The sequence below is a fragment of the Theropithecus gelada genome, chromosome 8, assembly GCF_003255815.1.
Source record: "Theropithecus gelada isolate Dixy chromosome 8, Tgel_1.0, whole genome shotgun sequence".
Taxonomy (NCBI): Eukaryota; Metazoa; Chordata; class Mammalia; order Primates; family Cercopithecidae; genus Theropithecus; species Theropithecus gelada.
The window spans coordinates 144,733,604-144,751,517 of NC_037676.1; the positions used below are offsets into that span (position 1 = coordinate 144,733,604).

General features: G+C 61.8%; 1 protein-coding gene across 1 annotated transcript in view; it reads left to right on the plus strand.

Moving 5' to 3' along the window:
* Positions 1–17,914, plus strand: part of ADGRB1 (adhesion G protein-coupled receptor B1) — an 85,480-nt gene that overhangs the window by 50,386 nt on the left and 17,180 nt on the right. The window contains exons 17-23 of the mRNA XM_025394538.1: positions 87–228; positions 8,006–8,109; positions 10,885–10,987; positions 12,021–12,171; positions 12,702–12,771; positions 14,317–14,383; positions 16,631–16,716. Coding sequence (XP_025250323.1) covers positions 87–228; positions 8,006–8,109; positions 10,885–10,987; positions 12,021–12,171; positions 12,702–12,771; positions 14,317–14,383; positions 16,631–16,716 — 723 coding nt within the window. The remainder of the gene's footprint in view (positions 1–86; positions 229–8,005; positions 8,110–10,884; positions 10,988–12,020; positions 12,172–12,701; positions 12,772–14,316; positions 14,384–16,630; positions 16,717–17,914) is intronic.

Sequence of the window (17,914 nt, forward strand, 5' to 3'; positions counted from 1 at the left end):
GATCTCGGCTCTGTCAGGGAGAGACCCCGGCCGGGCTGGCGGCTGACGCTCCGCCTGTCTTCCTCCCGTGTCCCGCCCGCCCCCAGACCCTCCTCCTCCGCCCCCCCGCAGCTCGGGCCCTGGTCGTGGCGCGGCTGCCGCACGGTGCCCCTCGACGCCCTCCGGACGCGCTGCCTCTGTGACCGGCTCTCCACCTTCGCCATCTTAGCCCAGCTCAGCGCCGACGCGGTGAGACCCCGGCCGGGCCGGCGGGAGGGGCGCCGGGCAGGGGCGCGGGAAGGGGCGCGGGCGGGGGCTGCCGGCGGGCCTGCGGGTGGGGAGGGCCCGCACCCGTCCTGTCCCGGAGGGGTCGCTGCGCCCCGCAGCCGCCGTGGCCTGGCCCGGGCGGCGGGGTCCATGCGCCTCTGGATAGGGTGGGTGGGCGCCGAGCGAGCGGGTGACAGTGTGGAGTTGGGGACGAGTCTGGGAGGAGCCGGACCCCTGGAAAGTGACTGATGGGTGGGTCCCATCTCTCCTGGCCTGGAGGCCCGGGATCTCCGAGGGAGCCTAGGCCTGGGGAGAGGCTGGGTTCTGAGCCGGGGGGCTGGGAGGCGTCGCCTGTGGAGGGGCTACCCCTTCCCTTGGTCCTCCCCGCCTGCCAGGGAGAGGGAGGAGGAGGAGCTGCCGCCTTGGCAGAGCCCTTCGACCCACCCCAAGTAGAGCCTGGTCCCTGGAGGTGGCGGTGGCCCCAGGCAGGGGCCCTGGCCCAGATCCACCGCCCCCCAGGCCTCAGCACCTCGGGGCCTCCTTTTTGTTCCTGTGATTCTTGTGGGGGTTGCCGGTTTCTATGGAGACGGCATCTGGGGCCAGCCGCTGGCAGGGGCCCTGGGTGCTGGGCGCAGCTCGCTGGGGTGGGTGAGCTCTCCTGCTTCAGGCCGGCCAAGTTGCACCCCCTGGCCTGAGGTGGGCCGCAGCCCTCTGCTGGAGCCCAGGCTCAGGCCCATGACAGCCCACAGAGCAGGAAAGAGCCTTGGGCGTATGCTCACCAGGTACCTCCGCCCAGACCTCGTGTGGAAGCCTCGGGGCCGTAGGGGTGGAGGATGCCCTCGGATGGGGCCTGTCCTTCCTGGGTGTTGGAGGTGGCATTGCTGACCCTTGGGGAACCCTGGGTTCGATGTAGAAGGTAGCGCCCAGCCTCTTGGAGGACGCTTCGGCCTCCCAGCTGTGTTCTCTGGAAAGTGGAGGGCAGGTAATGTTGGCAGCTGGGGTCTCCCACAGTGCCAGAGCCAGACGGGACCCTCGAGGCCATTGCCAGTAAAATTCTCCGTTGACAGACAGGGAAACTGAGGCCCAGAGAGAGGGCCTTACTCAAGGTCTTGGATGAGTCTGGGCTGGACAGGGGTCTGTGTCCCTAACCCTAGTGCACCTCTGCTCGGGCTGTCCCCTCAAGCGAGACTGTTGATGCTGCTGGTTCTGCAGACAGAGCCCAGCAGGCAGCAGTCCGAAGGGCCATCCCAGAGGCTCCCTGGAAGAGGCGGCCTTCTGTGTAGAAGGCCATAGACATTATGGCTTTCACTGGGTGGCCTTTTTGGACCCCTGCGAGTCTGGACCAGGCAAGACACGGCCCAGCCTCTGGTCTCCAGGTGTTGCTCTTCCTGTGGGTATTCGAGGAGGACCTGGGCAGGAGGGACCCTGGTGTGCTGTGTGCCCCGTCTGCCCCTTCTCCCAGCCCAGTGTCAGGCCTGCAGCAGGTCAGTGTTGGAGTCTGGAAACATAGGCTTGTCTCTGACACATTGTGACCCTGGGCTGGCTCTGCCTTAAGTCCCTCTGAGCCTCAGTTTCCTCACCTGTAGAAGGGAGGGGACCTGGACTGCCCAGGACTGGCTGTGAGGAGGGACACAGATGACTCGGAGAGAGTCCCAGGAATGGGGCAGTCCCCAGGCGGTGGCCTCCCAGTCGGTCACCAGGCTGAGCTCCTGAGTGGGCCTGGCTTAGGGAACTTGTTCAGAGAGGGGCGGGTATATGGGCCGAAGGAGGTGCTCCTGAAATTTCAGCAGTGGGGGACTTGATGCCGAGGGGCCTTTCCAGGAGGAGCCCCACTATGTACCCCAGTGTATGAGGAAGAGGAAGTGGCCTCTCTGTGGGATGGCAGCGGGGGGCGGGGGTGGAGGCAGCCAGATGCACAGTCCTGGGCATTGTTTGGCAGGGGGTTTGCGGCTGCTGTCGGGGGAAGCTTCTAGTGTTAGCCCAGCCCTCCCACGCTGGTGTTCACAGGGCAGGATGCCAGCAGGCATGTTGGGTGCCCTGTCCCCCATCCCAGACAGGACACTTGAGGCCAGGGCACAGGGGCTGACAGTGTCCACAGAGCCACGGGACTGAGGGCAGGCTGCCTGGACCCTGGGAGCCTCAGTGTCCTCATCTGTGTGATGGGAGGGTGGTTGGCTCTGCCACAAGGGCAGACTATGTGTGGCTCAGTTTGGGCTCTGGGCACCAGCAGGGGTGTGAGCTGAGAGCCGGAGTACCAGGAAGAAGCCAGGGTGGCTGCAACCTCCAGCAGGTACTCCCTGGCACTAGAGCCCCTTGGGGTCTTCCTCTCCTTTCCACACCACAGCTCGAGCAAGGGCTGGTGCCTTTGATGCTGGGCAGGGAGAGGCCGAGAGTGAAGGGAGACTGCCCTCTGGGTGCAGCCTGTCCCTGGCGTGTTCCTGTGTCCACCGTGCTGACCCCTTTGAGGGCTGTGGGCTGGGGTGGATATGGGGTGGGCTGACATGGGAAGCAGGTGTGCTTACACAGAGGTCTGCAGCCACCCAGGCGGAAAGGAGGAAGGCTGTGGGTGGGCTCTGGGTGCATGGCCACAGCCTCCTCCCCTCCTGAGTGTAGTAGGGGAGAAGTGCACGGGGCTGAGGCTTGGAGTGGGATCCTGAGGGATGTGCAGGAGTTTGCCAGCCGAGCATTGTAGGGTGAGTAGCAGCCATTGCAGGATGAGGAAGGCATGAAGCTGCGGGGAAGTGGGTACAGGCGTGGGCTCAGCAGGCAGGAGAGGCAGAGAGACCGGTAGCCAGCAAGGCCTGCGGGGCTGGGGGAAGCCTGAGCTTCCTCCAGGAGCCAGGTACAGAATGGACTGATGGCAGGCTGGGAAGTAAGAGAACAGTCAGGCTTGGCTACCCAGGGGTCCCAGCAGGAGTGAGGAATGTGAGCCCAGCTGGCAGCTGGGGAGGTGGCCAGAAGTGAGCTTGGCTGTGCAGGGAGAGAGAGGGGTGCTGCCCAGCTTGGCCTTGCTGGAGTTGGATGGACACGTTGGGCATGGGGACTCTGGTCTGAGTGGGCAGAGGCTCTGGCATTGGGGGTTCAGAGTGGCCTGCAGGGGCTGCTGACCAGGACAGGGGCCTGAGATGGTGGTAGAGGCGGGTACGTGGGCACCCTGGGAGCCAGGGTGGGATGAGATCCGGCCAGGGTGGTAGATCAAGGGGAGATGAGACCCAGGAGTCCTCCTCTAGAGCTGGCCTGGAGCCAGGGTGTCGGTGCAGATGCGGACTGCGCAGATGCGGGCTCTGCCGCTGCAGGCCTACGACGGCCGGAAGGTTGAGTAACCACTCTGAGTCACACCTGTGAGGCGGATGATGCCACCTGTCTCGGAGTGGTGGGGACTGAACTAGGTGATATATTTATGGCACTTGACATAGTCTGGCATGTAGTAAACAGTCTGAAAAGGACAGTTGTTGTTGGTATTACTTCTGTGATGTGCTTCAGACTGTATTGGAAGGTTGTGACTAGGGTCACAGTTCATTTGCAACCAGGTTCGGGCTCAGTGTATGACCAGGGTCAGGTTTCAGGGTGTGATCATGGTCAGGTTTCAGCACGTGACCTGAATCAAGGCTCAGTGTGTGCCCAAGATCAAGACTCACAGCCTGACTGGGATCAAGGCTCAGGGTGTGACTGGGCTCAGGGCTCAGGATGTGACCGGGATCAGGGCTTAGAGTATGACTGAGATCAAGGCTCAGAATATACTTGGGTCAGGGTTTAGTGTGAGGCTGGGTTCAGGGCCCAGGGTGTGATGAGAATTGGGGCTCGGGGTATGATCTGGGTCGGGGTCAGTATGATGGGGTTCAGGGTTTAGTCTATGACTAGAGACAGGAATTAGTTTTGTGGGCATTTGGGAGCCATAGATGGTGTTGGGGCAGTGGCAGGACGAAGGTGGTACTGTGGGTAGAAATGAGTCCTTAGGGGGCATAGTGTGGATATTGGGTTCAGGAGAAGATTAGGAGTGGGAGTTCATGTGGTGGAAACTGGCAGACACTCCATCACCCCAGGAAAAACCACTGGTGAGAGGGGCCGGCTGGTTCAGACCTAGTGTGCAGGGAGGGCTTCTGTGAAGTGGTGACTTCTCTGCTGAGAGGAGAGCCAGGCGCCTGAAGTTCAGGGAAGGCTTGCAGGGCAGGGGACCTGGCGTGTGCGAGGGCCTGGGCTGAGCTGTGCCTGGCTTGGGCCAGTCTCCGGCGGAGGCCCAGCCTGGCTCTGCATCCCCTTGGCGTGAGTTGAGGCCAGTCTTGGTCTACCCCTCCTAGCAAGGCCTGGGACCCCTGGGCCTGCCCAGGCCACTGCCCATCCCTTCTCCATCGCCTGGAACCTGCTGAGCAAGGGCCGTCAGGAGTGACCGATGAGCCAGGCAGGGAGGAGAGGGATCAGGTGGACCAGTGGGAGAGCTGGCGGGCTTGCGGCTGCCAGGCCTAACGAGGGCAGGCGGAAGCAGATGGCCACAGAGGCCTGGGCCCGAGCCAGCCTCAGAGCAGGCGCAAGACACTTCCTCGGCCGCCTGTGATCTTCGTGGCTGGCCAGCCTCAGGCCAGCCCAGTGTCTTGGAAATATTTACTGGGGTCACCCTGTCTCCCACCTGCCCCTATCCAGCTGGCCTCCTGGCCCTGGGCTTCAGCTCTGCACTGGTAAAATTACTGGTGACTGATGGGCCAGGCTGGGAGGGATCAGGCGGGCCGGGGGGAGAGCTGGCAGGTGAGTTTTGATGGGAGAATTACTGGGTGATCGGGTGATGGGACTTCAATCCCAGAGGGCCACCGGTTTGAGGCCTGAGCTCCAGGCTGTGGCATGCAGGAGTGGTGCTGAGCAGAGCTCCCTGCCGGGCACGGCATCACCGTCCCCATCTTGCCCTCCCAGAGCGTAGTTTAGACAACCGAGGTGAGCAACGCTACCTGGGGTAGTTCAAGGGGCCTGTCTGGAGGCAGTGGCTTTTGAAAGCCTAGTGGGTTGGAAGTACTTCTGCACATGAAGAGAAGGCGACTCTCATTCCGGGGAGGCACAGCTGGAGCTGTGGCACCTGGCATGCTTGGGCAGCACAGCTTGGCCCTGGAGGCAAGTGCCAGGTGTGGGAGGTATCAGTCATGTGTCTGTGCAGGCCCCAGGTGCGTGCATGTGTGCGGGCCCCAGGTGTGTGTTGGGGGGCCCCAGCTGTGTGTGTACAGGCCCCAGGGGTGTGTGTGTGTGTGGGCCCCAGGTGCGTGTGTCTGTGCACATCAGGGGTGTGGCCTGTACCATCCCAAGGACAGAGCCTCAAGTGGGCGAACTTAGTTCTCATTTTGGCCTGGAGTGGCGTTCGGAGGAGCTAGGGGTGGGAGGAGCAAGGGGGTGTGGGGGATAGGGAGTCCTCGAAGGGCAAGACCCTCACCAGACAGGGGCTTCGAATGGCACTCCCCAGGGCTCCACCATCACACTCTGATTCAGGTAAGGCTGCTGCAGCCCTCGGCCTCGCAGACCAGCAGGCGGCTGGCTTCATGGAGGCAGAAGTGCAGACTGCTGGGAGCTGGGGCAGGCATGCCCAGGAGGGCAGGAGGACGGGGTTGGCCCAGGGAGATGGCAGCGAGGCAGCCCGCAGAGAACAAGGCTGGGGCAGGTGGGACCCTGAGGTTACCCAGCCAGGGCAGAGGCAAGCTAGGCTGAGCCAGGAGTCCTGGCAAAGATGCTGAGCCCCCGATCCCCGGGGCCCTGCTCTGAGTCTGGAAACCAAGGTTTGTGTTTGAGCCGGACCCTCTGCTGTGCCACCTGATGATCTTGGACAAGTTCCCCCGTTTTTCAGGATTCTGCCTTCCCCATCTTCATTCATCTGGCTCATGATGTCGACTGAGCATCTCTGCTGGGCAGGGCCCTCGGGGGCTCGGGGACATGGAGGACACTCGGCTGTGGGGATAGTAGCCACATCTAGCTTTGGACTGGATCAGGGGGATGCCAGCAGGGCCTGGGAGGCAGGGAAGGCTGCCTGGAGGAGGCAACGCAGAGAAGGGCAGTACAGGCTGCAGGAACAGTATGTTCATGATGGAGGGCACAGAGCAGTGTGGGGACTGAGGGGAAGGGGGAGCCCAGGCTGGGGTGAGTGGGGCCACAGGGCAGCTGGGCTGGCTCAGGGGACATTGAGCACTTTGAAGGGCAAGAAGGGCTGCGCGGGGCTTTAGGAGACAGTGCAACATGCCAGGGTCAGCAGACTTGGGGCGGGGGCCAGGAAGGCGTCAGCTTCAGGGTGAGGGGTGCCCGAATCGCCCCCTTCTCCCCAGGCCTCGCCTTCCTGCCCAGTTGACCACCTCTGCCTCCTTCCGAGGGCCTGGAGACGGACTGCACCCCCTTTCTCCTGAATTCTCCAGTCGTCTGGAAGCTCTGTGTGCAGGGAGCCTTTGTTCGTGCCCCCGAGGCGTACACCCACCTGCCGTGTGCCAGCAAGCCCCAGGCATGGTGGTTCAGCCTGGCTTATGACTCGGGCCATGGGTTGAGCAGTTGCTCAGGGTGAATTCATCCACACAGAAGCGATGCCAGCATGAGGCCCCTCCCCACCTGTGCATGCCCTTCAGCCACCTGACTTCCCTGTCTGTCCTCAGGCCTGGCGTACTGGGGCTGTGCAGGGCCACGGAGTCAGGAATGGTGGGATCTGTCACCGGCCCAGGCCCTTTTGAGGAGGGGATGAGCTGAGTGCAGTGGCCAGAGGCACAGTCATGTGAAGTGGGGAAGGGTCTTCTGGGGGCACCGCTGGGGAAGAGCCCTGAGGGGAACCAGGGGGCCTCGGGGGCTAGGGTCATTCTCTTCAGGAAAGGGAGGCTGGCCAGGGGCAGGGCCAGGGCCAGTCCAGTGGCCTTTGCAGAGCTGGGTGGGGCATTTGGACAATGCCCAGGGCAGAAGAGTCAGTGAGGAATGGGGGCCCTCCCTAGGGAGGGGCAGTCACCTAAACTACCCCCCAGGTGGTGAGGAGGAAGGGCCCACTTTATTCGGGTCACCCCAGCACCCGGATGACACCCCAGCTCCCATACTCTCCTGCCTCTGAGCAGGGCAGAGGTGCCCTCCAGTGCGCTGATAACCTCCCCAACCCTGCCGTGGCTGGAGAAGAGCTCACAGGGCAGGGCTAGAGGTGGGGAAGACTGGGGCCAGGGCTGGCGGCTGGGCCTAGAGGCTGCAGGGGACTGAGGGGCTATGGAGGTGACACAGAGTCACCTGTGGAGCAGAGGGGGGGAGTGGGGGGGAGGGCTTCGGTGCAAGGAAGCTGGTTGGGTTGTGTCAGGGCTGTGGAGGGACAGGTGGGTGTGGGGTGTCAGGGCCTGGCTGGATGGCATCTCGGATGGGGTGGGCCAGAGCCAAAGTGGCTGCTGCCCCTGGGTTTCTCAAAGCCTGGGCCTGAGAGGACTGTGTGTGTGGGTGGGCCTGGACCTGGCACCTCCCTGGCCCGTCTGCAGTGCGGGGCTGGCGCCTGCCATGATGGCAGCAAAGGCTTATCTGCCATCGGGCTTGGCATATGACTGTGGGGCATGGGCAAAGGGCCCATCCTCACAGAGCACAGCCCTGAAAGGGAGTTCTCGAGGGCCTGGGCTGGAGAGGAAACCCCTCCTCTGCAGGGGGCGGGCGGGGAGGTGGAGGAGGGGCTGGGTTGGACGCTGGGGGTGTGACCCAGGGCTGCGGGCTCTCAGGCCTCAGTCTTTGGGTCTGCCGAGTAGGCATGTGGGCTGCCTCACTCCCCGCGGTCTCTTCCCGCTCCTCGCAGAACATGGAGAAGGCGACTCTGCCGTCCGTGACGCTCATCGTGGGCTGTGGCGTGTCCTCTCTCACCCTGCTCATGCTGGTCATCATCTACGTGTCCGTGTGGAGGTGGGTGCCGCGCAGGTGCTGGGCACGGGTGGCCATGGCTCCTGCGTCCCACGCCTCTTCCCCTTGAGGTCACGGATGGGGTCGCGGGAGCCCCTCCCTCCCTTTGTCCTCACCTTCCCAGTCACCTCCGCCTTTGCCACAGACCCAGCCCTGCTGTGGCCCCTCCAAGGCCGCCACAGGTTCCTGAGGCCACCCCACACACTCATGCTGTGTCCATGCTGCACAAACACAGGGGGTGGGGCCTGGTTCCTGCTGTCCCTCCCCTGAACGTGTTCCCTGGCAATGCCAGCCTGAGTTCCCTCCCCAGCTGTGTGTGCCCCCTCTGCCTGCGCTTCCTGGCTTCCTTGTCTACCCTCAGGCCTGCAGGCCAGGCCACAGCCTTCCCCAGACCCCCTGTCAGGCCTTAAGGCCCCAAATCCCTGCTCACTCTCCACCCCAAATTCCCTTTCCCCAAGGCCACAGGGCTCCCAGCCTGCTGTCCATTCTGATTGTGGCCAGTGGGTTTTTGAGGCCACCTGGGCAGGTGTGGCGAGATGTGGAGGAGAGCTCATGTTTGAGCAGTAACATGCCTGTTGAGTGTGTGGACGCGCCTCCAGGCACTCCCCGCTATCTGCTCCTGTCCCATTGAGTAGAAGTGTGGAACAGGGAGCAAGGACTTAAGGTCACTCACTGCCCATGGAGCTGAGTGGGGACTCTGCAGGCAGCGCGATGTCAGCCGATAATCGGAACTGACTGCCTGGCTGCTGCCCAAGGTCGGGCACTGGTAGGTCGATGTGGCTGGTGGGGGAAGGGTGGCTGAGCTTTCCTGGAGACAGTGACCGGGTTGTGAGTAGTGGCAGGAGCCCTCCACTGTCCTGCCTGATGGGACAGCATCCACTGGGCTCTAGGGGGACCATGGTGTTTCCTCTTCCTGGGACCTGCCTTCGCCTAGGGCCTTGATTTCACAAAACATCTGGGGAATTGGGTTCAGGGCCTCTGAACTCAGCTCTGATGTCCTGAGTTCTGAGGAGGTTTTCTGCCCACAGTTTTCAAAGCATCTCCCTTGGTGAGCTCTCTTGGCCATCCCTGTGCCCTGTGAGCTGCCGGCAGGGATTGTTCTGTGGTCCCCATGAGGAAGTGGGGACCCAGAGAGAGAACATGACGTGCCCAAGGTCATGCAGCACATCAGGGTCATGTCAGAGCCCCTGAGGCTCAGCCCTGTGCCCTCTACTCTCCACCTGGGTGGACCTCAGTCCCCAAGGGGTGCTGGTGGTGGTGGTGATGGTGGTCCTGGTGGTGGTGTTTATGGTGATGATGGTGGTAACGGTGCTGGTGATTGTGGTGATAGTGATGATGGTGGTGGTGGTGACTGGTGGTGGTGATGGTAGTGATGGTGGTGCTGGTGGTGCTGGTGGTGGTGGTGGTGATGATAGTAGTGATGGTGATGGTGATAGTGATGGTTGTCATGGTGTTGGTGGTGCTGGTGCTGGTGATTGTGGTGCTGGTGGTGGTGATAGTGGTAGTGGTGGTTGTGATGGTGGTGGTGATAGTGATGGTAGTGATGGTGGTGGTGATGATCGTGATGGTGGTAATTGCTGGTTGTGATGATGATAGTAGTGATGGTGATAGCGATGGTTGTCATGGTGTTGGTGGTGCTGGTGATTGTGGTGGTGGTGGTTGTGATGGTGGTGATAGTGATGGTAGTGGTGATGATGGTGATGGTGGTAATTGCTGGTTGTGATGGTGGTGATGGTGTGGTGGTGATGGTGTGGTGGTTGTAGTGATGGTGATGGTGGTGATGGTTGTGATGGTGATGGTGGTGGTGATGGGAGTGATGGTGATGGTGGTAGTTGCTGGTTGTGGTGGTGATGGTGTGGTGGTGGTGGCGGTGGTGGTAGTGATTGTGATGGTGGTAGTGGTGGTTGTGATGGTGGGGGTGGGGGTGGTGGTGGTAGTGATTCTGATGGTGATGGTGCTAGTGGTGGTTGTGATGGTGATGGTGGTGATGTGGTGGTAGTGATGGTGGTGATGATGGTGGTAACGGTTGTGATGGTGGTGGTGGTGGTTGTGATAATGGTGGTGGTGCTGGTCCTGGTGATTATGGTGATGGTGGTGATAGTGATGGCAGTGATGGTGATGGTGGTAGTGGTAGTTGTGATGGTGATGGTGATGGTGGCAGTGGTAGTTGTGATGGTGATGGTGGTGATGGTGTGATGGTGGTGGTAGTGATTGTGGTGGTTGTGATGGTGATGGTTGTGATGGTGATGGTGGTGGTGGTGATGGTGGTGGTGGTAGTGATTGTGGTGGTTGTGGTGATGGTGGTGGTGATGGTGTTGGTGGTGCTGGTGATTATGGTGATGGTGTGGTGATGGTGGTGGTGGTGATGGTGGTGGTGGTGATGTGATGGTGATGGTGGTGATGCTTGTGTTGATAATGGTGATGGTGATAATAATTGTATGATAATGGTGGTGGTGTGATGGTGACGGCGGTGGTGGTGGTGATGGTGGTAGTGATTGTGTGATGATGGTGATTATGGTGATGGTGGTGATGGTGGTACTGATTGTGATGGTGGTGATAGTGGTGATTATGGTGATGGTTGTGTTGGTGATGATGGTAATTGTGTAGTGATGGTGGTGATGGTATAATGGTGATGATGATGGTGATGGTGGTGGTGCTGTTGTTGACAATGCCTGCAGAAAATGGGGTGGGGCCCTGGTCTTGATGCCACAGGACCACAGCTCCTGTGCAGATGGGGTTCTGTTGGGTGCTGACCTTGGGACCCCACACTCTCCACAGGTACATCCGCTCGGAGCGTTCTGTCATCCTCATCAACTTCTGCCTGTCCATCATCTCCTCCAATGCCCTCATCCTCATCGGGCAGACCCAGACCCGCAACAAGGTAGGCAGCCTTGTGTCCTGTCATGCACCTCCCAGCATCCTCGGGCGGTGAGGATGAACCCCAGGAGGGGCCTGGGCCGTGGGATTCCTGGGAAACTCAGGCAGGCGGGTGTGGGGCAGGAGGAGGCTGCCCCAGCTACAGGGAGTTCCCGCCCTCTGCTGTGGCTGCAGGAGCCTGTCAGGGGCTGGTCAGCCGGCTGGAAGGGCAGCTTGTATCCCAGTGTTTCTGTTGGACTTGCCCTTCAGGATGAGCCTGCTTCAGCCCTGCCCAGCCCGCTGTGGGCAGTGGACTCGGCCTCAGCTCAAGCTGCCTCAGGGCTGGGGAGTGGCACCCAAGAAGAGTGGCACTATGGTGACAGAGGCTCCCATGGTCCACCCTCTCACCCCCACCCTCGCCAGCCTTGAAGCTGGCAGCTCATGATGGGCTCCTGCCTGCCCTCCCCAGACCTGCCATCCCTGGTTCCTACCCTGTGGTCTCCATGCCCCATCCCACTAAATGTGGCAGGCACAGCCTTTGGCTGGGGGCCTCTGCTTCCTCAAGGGGCCACACTGACAGTGTAGGAGAGAAAATAAAGCAAGAGGCCTGCAGGGAGACGGAGAAGGCCTGGGCCCAGGGCCTGCCGTGTGCTGTGGCAGAAGCTCAGGGCCGCGGCGTGGGTGAGGTTGCCTGCCACTTGCTGTGTGTCCTCGGGGTGTGACATGCCCTCCCTGGGCCTTGGGCTTACTACCTCCTGAATGCATGGGCAGGCACCTGGACTTTAAAAGGCCCCTGCTTAGCATTTGGTGTGGCTATGAATGGTGCTGAGGAAGACGGAGAGGGAGGGTCTGTTTGTCCCAAGGGGGCTTAGACGGTCAACAACCCATCTCAGGGCAGGGACTAGGTGATCTCTGGATTGCCTTCTGCCTGGGGACCTGGTCGGGTCCCAGCGAGGGTGCTGGGTGCTGGGCCTACAGCTGCAGACAGGCACTCAGTGGGGGCAGGTGTGGGGCCGGGGAGCACCTGCCCAGCCTGTCCTGCCCTCGGCCCCACGCAGGTGGTGTGCACGCTGGTGGCCGCCTTCCTGCACTTCTTCTTCCTGTCCTCCTTCTGCTGGGTGCTCACCGAGGCCTGGCAGTCCTACATGGCCGTGACGGGCCACCTCCGGAACCGGCTCATCCGCAAGCGCTTCCTCTGCCTGGGCTGGGGTGAGCCGCGGCCTCCCCGACCCTCCTGGGCAGATGTTCTTCCTCTTGGCCCCGACTGGTTGTTCTGCCCTGGCAGCCCCTCCTCTCCCCATGCCCTGTGGACCCCTGGGGCCTCAGTTGCTGCTTGGGTGGGCTTCTCCCTCTTCTCCCTCTGGGCCCTCGTTCCTCCATGGAGTCGCCAGGTAAAGCACAGGACACCCAGTTCCCTTTCATGTCTAGATAACAGAAACATTTCTAGCACGAGTATGTCCGGTGCACTGTTTGGGACTTACATATACAAAAAGATGATTCCTGATTTCTCTTCGAGTCAGCTGTGCCGGGCACCCTGTGCGTTCTCTGCTCATGGGACCGCCCCGCGCCCAGCTCCCCAGGCCCTTGCCTTGTTCATCTCCTGCCCCATCTCTTGCTCAGCCCCATCCTCTGTTGGGGGCTTCAAAAGCCTGGCCCCTGCCCTCCAAGGCAGGGCTGGGAGGAGGTGGAGGCTGGCTGGGGACTTGGGTGGGGCCAACGCCCTTTCTCTGCTCCTTCAGGGCTCCCTGCACTGGTTGTGGCCATTTCCGTGGGATTCACCAAGGCCAAAGGGTACAGCACCATGAACTAGTGAGTCGGGGCATTGGGGGTGTGGTGGATGGCCGCATGGCCCCCAGAGCCTTCTGCTGCCCTGGAGGGTGAGGGCTGGCCATGCCCTCCCCCTGTGTGACCCTGACCATCTCACAGAGGCTCAGGGAGGGTGGAGCCCCAGGGACTGGAGGCTGAGCCCCCTGGGCAGCCCCTCCCTGTTGGTCAGCCAGCTTCACCCTGGCAGCAAGCAGTGGGCAGTGGCACTGAAAGAAACCAGGCTCGCAGGGCCCCCCTCGGTCAGTTGGTCCATTAGCCACTCTGAGCCTCAGTTTCCCCATCTGCTCAGTGGGGAGGCCACCTCTGCATGGTGCTGATGAGAGGGAGGGCTATTTGAGACACAAGCGCTCTGGGCACAGTGGGCACACCCCTACAGCAGGCCTGTGGCAGGCAGGGCAGGGGTCGGAGGCTTATTTCCCAGATGACATCACTGAGACCCTGAAGGGTCAGCTCGACCAGGTCCTTGGGGCCTTAAATGGCAAGCCAGGAAGCTTGCTGTCATCCTAAAAGCAGTGTGGTTCCCAAGGTGGGGAGAGAGGGTCTGGGGCTCAGGATGGGCAGAAGAACTGGGGTGGGGGAGGGGAACTGAGGCTTGGAGGGAGGGCCTGGCTACAGGGAGAGGAGCAGTGGGAAGTGAGAGGCAGGAGGAAGTGACCGATGCTGGCTGAGTGGGAGGACTGGAGCAGGCCTGGCTCACTCTGGAGCCCCTGGGAACAGGATGTGGCACCCCCTGGAGCCCTGCCCTGAGTGGCCATAGGGAGTAGACATAGCTGAGGGCCCAGGGGGTGAGTGCTGAGAGAGAAATCCCAACACTGTCTCCAGAGATGAGAGAAGCAAACACCTGGCCTGCCAGAGCCAGGGATGGATCAGGAGGGGATGGGGACATTGAAGTGGGGTTCTGAAGGATGAAGAGGAGTTTGTTTGACAGACGACATGGGGTAGGCTGCTCAGGGCAGAGGGAACAGTCCTTATTGGGTTTCAGATTTCCATGGGCACCACAGGTGGTGTCCAGAGATCTGGGGAATGTGGGGCTACTGACTGGGTGGGTGGTGGGGAGGATGCAGACCAGATGTGTGAGCATAGGACCAGGTGTTGAGGCCACGGGGCCTGAGCCTTGTGGGCCAGGGACCTAGCCCCGGCATTCGAGTATCACGTCAGGAAAGAAGGTCTGCCAGAGACCCCAAGAGAAGAGCCAGGAAGGGTCCAGGCCTGGGGAAGGAGGGACAGTCAGGTGACCTTTGCCCTGCCAGCCTGGTACCCCTGCTGTGTGGCTCTTAAGCAGATGGGTCCCCCACTCTGGTACTATCCCCATCTATAAAATGGGAGTGACGATGACTGCCTAGGGGTCCTGAGGATTCTAAGTCTAAAGAGCGGGTGTGACCTGCCCTGCACGCAGAAGGCGCTTAATAAGTGCTAGTTTTCTTCTGCCACTTCCCAGCTCACCTCCCCTACTCCTGAGAGGCCGGTAGTGCCCCTCTGCACGCCCCTCTGCACGTGGGCGGTGCTGATGGCCTGTCTCCTCCCCAGCTGCTGGCTCTCCCTGGAGGGAGGACTGCTGTATGCCTTCGTGGGACCGGCTGCTGCCGTTGTGCTGGTACTGACCCGCCTGGACCCCACTCCCTGCAACCCTGCCCGGGCCCCCCACCTGCCTCCTGGGCCTCGGTGCTCTCTCCTGCCCCAGGCTGTGCACCTGCTGTCCCTTCAGGACCCCCCTCATCACCAGGGGGTGGGGGTGTCCACAGCCCCGCTCTGACCTGCCCTCAGCGTGCGGTGTAGGGGCTGGGCCAGGGTAGTGACTCTTCACACCTGTGAGTCTCAGCTTGCCTGATTATTGGGCGCCAGCTGTGTACCTGCCAGGAGATCCCCGCGGGTGTGGTGAGTGGCATGGGAGGAAGCTGGGGACGGACAAGTGATGCGAGCAGCGGGGAGCTACAGGCTAGACCTGGGTGGTGGGTGTCTGGCCCCAGAGCGCCAGATGTGAGGCTGGTGACCAGGGCTGCTTGCCCCTTTGGGGTCCCCAGTGAGGACCTTCCCTGTGTGGGTCCTTGGACTTTCCTTCCCACTCTTCTCCCACCTTTGTGTGGAGGAAGGCAAGACTGTGGCAGGTGGCATGCAGGGTCACTGTCCCGGGGTCACAGATGAGCAGCAGACTGGGGGACCTGCCTGGGGTCACTGGCCTCTACTGGGTCCAGCTCTGAGCCTGCTTAGCCAGTCCCCGTCCCTCTACTCTGGCGGAGCACCAGGGTTCACACCCAGCATCACCTCCCCTCCCCTCCCAGGAGAGGCCATCCTTGTCCAGTAATTCCTGCCATCATGAGCGGTGTCTCTGTAGGGCCACACCCCCTTCTAGTGGGGACTCAGGCACAGGCTGGGCCCAGCAGAGCAACGTGCATGGGGGGTGAGGGGGTGCTAGCCCTGTAGGGGCAGTTGGGGAGCCCAGTGGGGGTTGGAGAGGCAGTGGGGCGCCATCCCTGGGCAGCCCCAGACCCCTCCTCACAGTCCTGGCTGTGGAATCCCACCTTCTTTATTCCTTCCTCCAGCCAGGAGGCAGGGGAGGAGTGGGGTACCTGTCAGCACCTCTAGAGCTGGCCTCAGTGCCAGCTGGGCAGTGCCCCAGGCACCTGGGGATGGAGGTTGTGGGAAAGGGGACAGAGACAGGAGCCCTACCCCCGTCCACCCCTCCTCAGGATGTGTCAGGAAGGCAGTCTAACTCAGGCGGCTGTGGGACCTGAGCCCCTGCAGCCCCTCCTGTCCTTGGGACCACGTGGTGCAGGCCAGACAGAGCCTGCTGCAGGCAGTAGCCCGTCACTGGTGCCCATCCTCTCTTCTCTGCTCCGGCCCCATCAGAAAACTAGGTTGCCCAGGAAAGAGGCCACCGCCCATCAGGCTGGCCAAGGCTGTGGTGTGGGTGTCTGGGAACTGCATCCATTGTGGAAAGCAGGCCGGGTGTGTGGTCGTGAGCCCTGAGCTGGAGGGTTGCACAGTCTACCACCCTGGTCTTCTGGACGTGAAATGCCTAGTCCAGGGGTCCATGGAGTCCTGGGGTCTCCCAGCCTCCAGCTTCTGGAACCTGGGCCTGAGGAAGTCAGGCCTTGCCCCTCGGGGTCCTGGCAGCATCTTTCTGCAGAGTGGGGATGCAGGAGGAGGGCCTCAGGGAGCCTCTGGCAGTTGGGGAGCAGAGAATATGGCCTGAGACTCCTCCTTCCCCTTAGCAGAGGAGGCCGGGAGACAGGAGGAGACCCCCAGATGCTCAGGGCCAGTGGCTTCCCCGGGGTGCTCCGGGAACAGCTCTTGTCTTGAGTGGTAGCCTGGACAGTGGCAGGCATGGGAGACTCATATTGGAGCCCAAGAAGAGCCTCCCTGGGTGCAGGCGCCCAGCCGGGGCCCTTACGGGGTGGGCAGTTAGTTTGATGAATAGAAGAGGGAGATCAGGAAGGAAGTCTAGAGAGAGGAGGTGGCCTGCCCAGAGCAGAGAGCCAGGAGGCGTGTGGCCCCAGGGAGAGCCAGGATTGGTGTCCCTTAGGCAGGTTTCAGCTGCAGGCTGGCAAGGGCCTCTGGACCCTGTGGGTGCGGAACTCCCTGGTGGAAGGGATGCGAGGAGCACAGCAGAGGTGCTGACGGTGGGGATGACACACACAGAGGGCCCTGCATGGTTGGCAGCTGGGCTGGAGGTCACCTGACATCATGTCAGGCACTGGGGTTCCTGTGATGGAGGCACGGGAGGTGACCCTGAGTGTGGTAGGGGGTCATGGTCAGCATAGCTATCGTCAGTCCAACCAGTGTCGGCCCTGAGCCTACGGCGGCCCCCACCCCCACACTCCCACCCCTCTCTACCCGGCAGGTGAACATGGTCATTGGGATCCTGGTGTTCAACAAGCTCGTGTCCAAAGACGGCATCACGGACAAGAAGCTGAAGGAGCGGGCAGGGTAGGACCAGGGCCACGCGGCTCCTTGCCCACCCAGCCCCGGACTCCCGGGGGATGGACGATGCTCCATGCCCAGTCCGAGACTGCATGTCCAGGGACCCTGGAGTGGGTGGGGAAACGGAGGCACTGAGTACAGAGGCCCCTTAGGCTGAGCCAGCCCCTCTCACTGTGCCACGGTTGCTCCATCTGACCTGGGCAGGGTGGACCCCGTAAAGTCCCCGTAAAGAAGCGGTGAAACTGATTGTGCAGGGACACCCCACCTCTGCCCGGCTCACAGGGTGGCAGCAGGGCACCCCCAATGCTGGGTGCTGGGGGTCCCTGGCCTCCCACTCCCCTACCACAAGGTTTGCTCCATGGCCGGGAGAGGATGCCATCTGTCCATGCAGAGACTCCCTGTCCTTGTGGGATCTGCATCATGAGGAGGACGGTGCAGGAGACAGGTGGAGCTGATGCTCCTCCCTCCGGGGAACCCAAGCCCAGGGAGTGCTCTCAGCACAGCAGCTGACAGGGCCCAGGAGCAGAGTGGAGGCGCTTGGGATGTTTGGCTGCGCCCACCTTTCAGGGACAGGGACAAGGTCCTGGGCACAGGGGGGAAGCTGCGGGGTGTGGGGAGCTGACTAGGGCGGACGAGCCCCTCTTTGTCCTCCCGCCCCTCACCTCTGCCTGCTTCTCTGTGTCTTCCAGCCCTGGCTGGTGTCTGTGTGGGTCCCTCCCCTCCGTGCCAGTCTTGCTTGGATGCTCGGTCTCTCTCTGTCTCTCTCTCTGTTCCTGTCTCTGTCTCTTCTTGGCTCCTCCTGTCCCCAGTGAACAGAAGCTTCAGGAAGCCTTCCCCTTGGGTGCCTGTGGGTTCTGGTCCTGGTTGGGAACCAGCCGAGTTGGCCTCTGATGCTGAGTATGTGGAGTGGCCCTGGGGTCTGTCACTCGGGGTGGGAGTCCTGATGCTTTGTCTCCTGGCCTGGGAAATGGAGGCTGGAACAGATTTCTCTAAGGCTTTGCCCCACCTGCCCCCGTAACACCCTGTCCCACACTGCTCCCGAGACAGCGGTCACACTCAGAAGAGGTCCCCAGGGCTGCACATCCGGGGTCTGAGCATGGCAGACTGCCTGCTGTTACCTGGTCGTAAGAGCAGCAGTGATCTCGGGTGCTCACCCAGTGTGGATGTTTTGTTTGCTGCTTAGAATAACCATGGTGGCAGATTC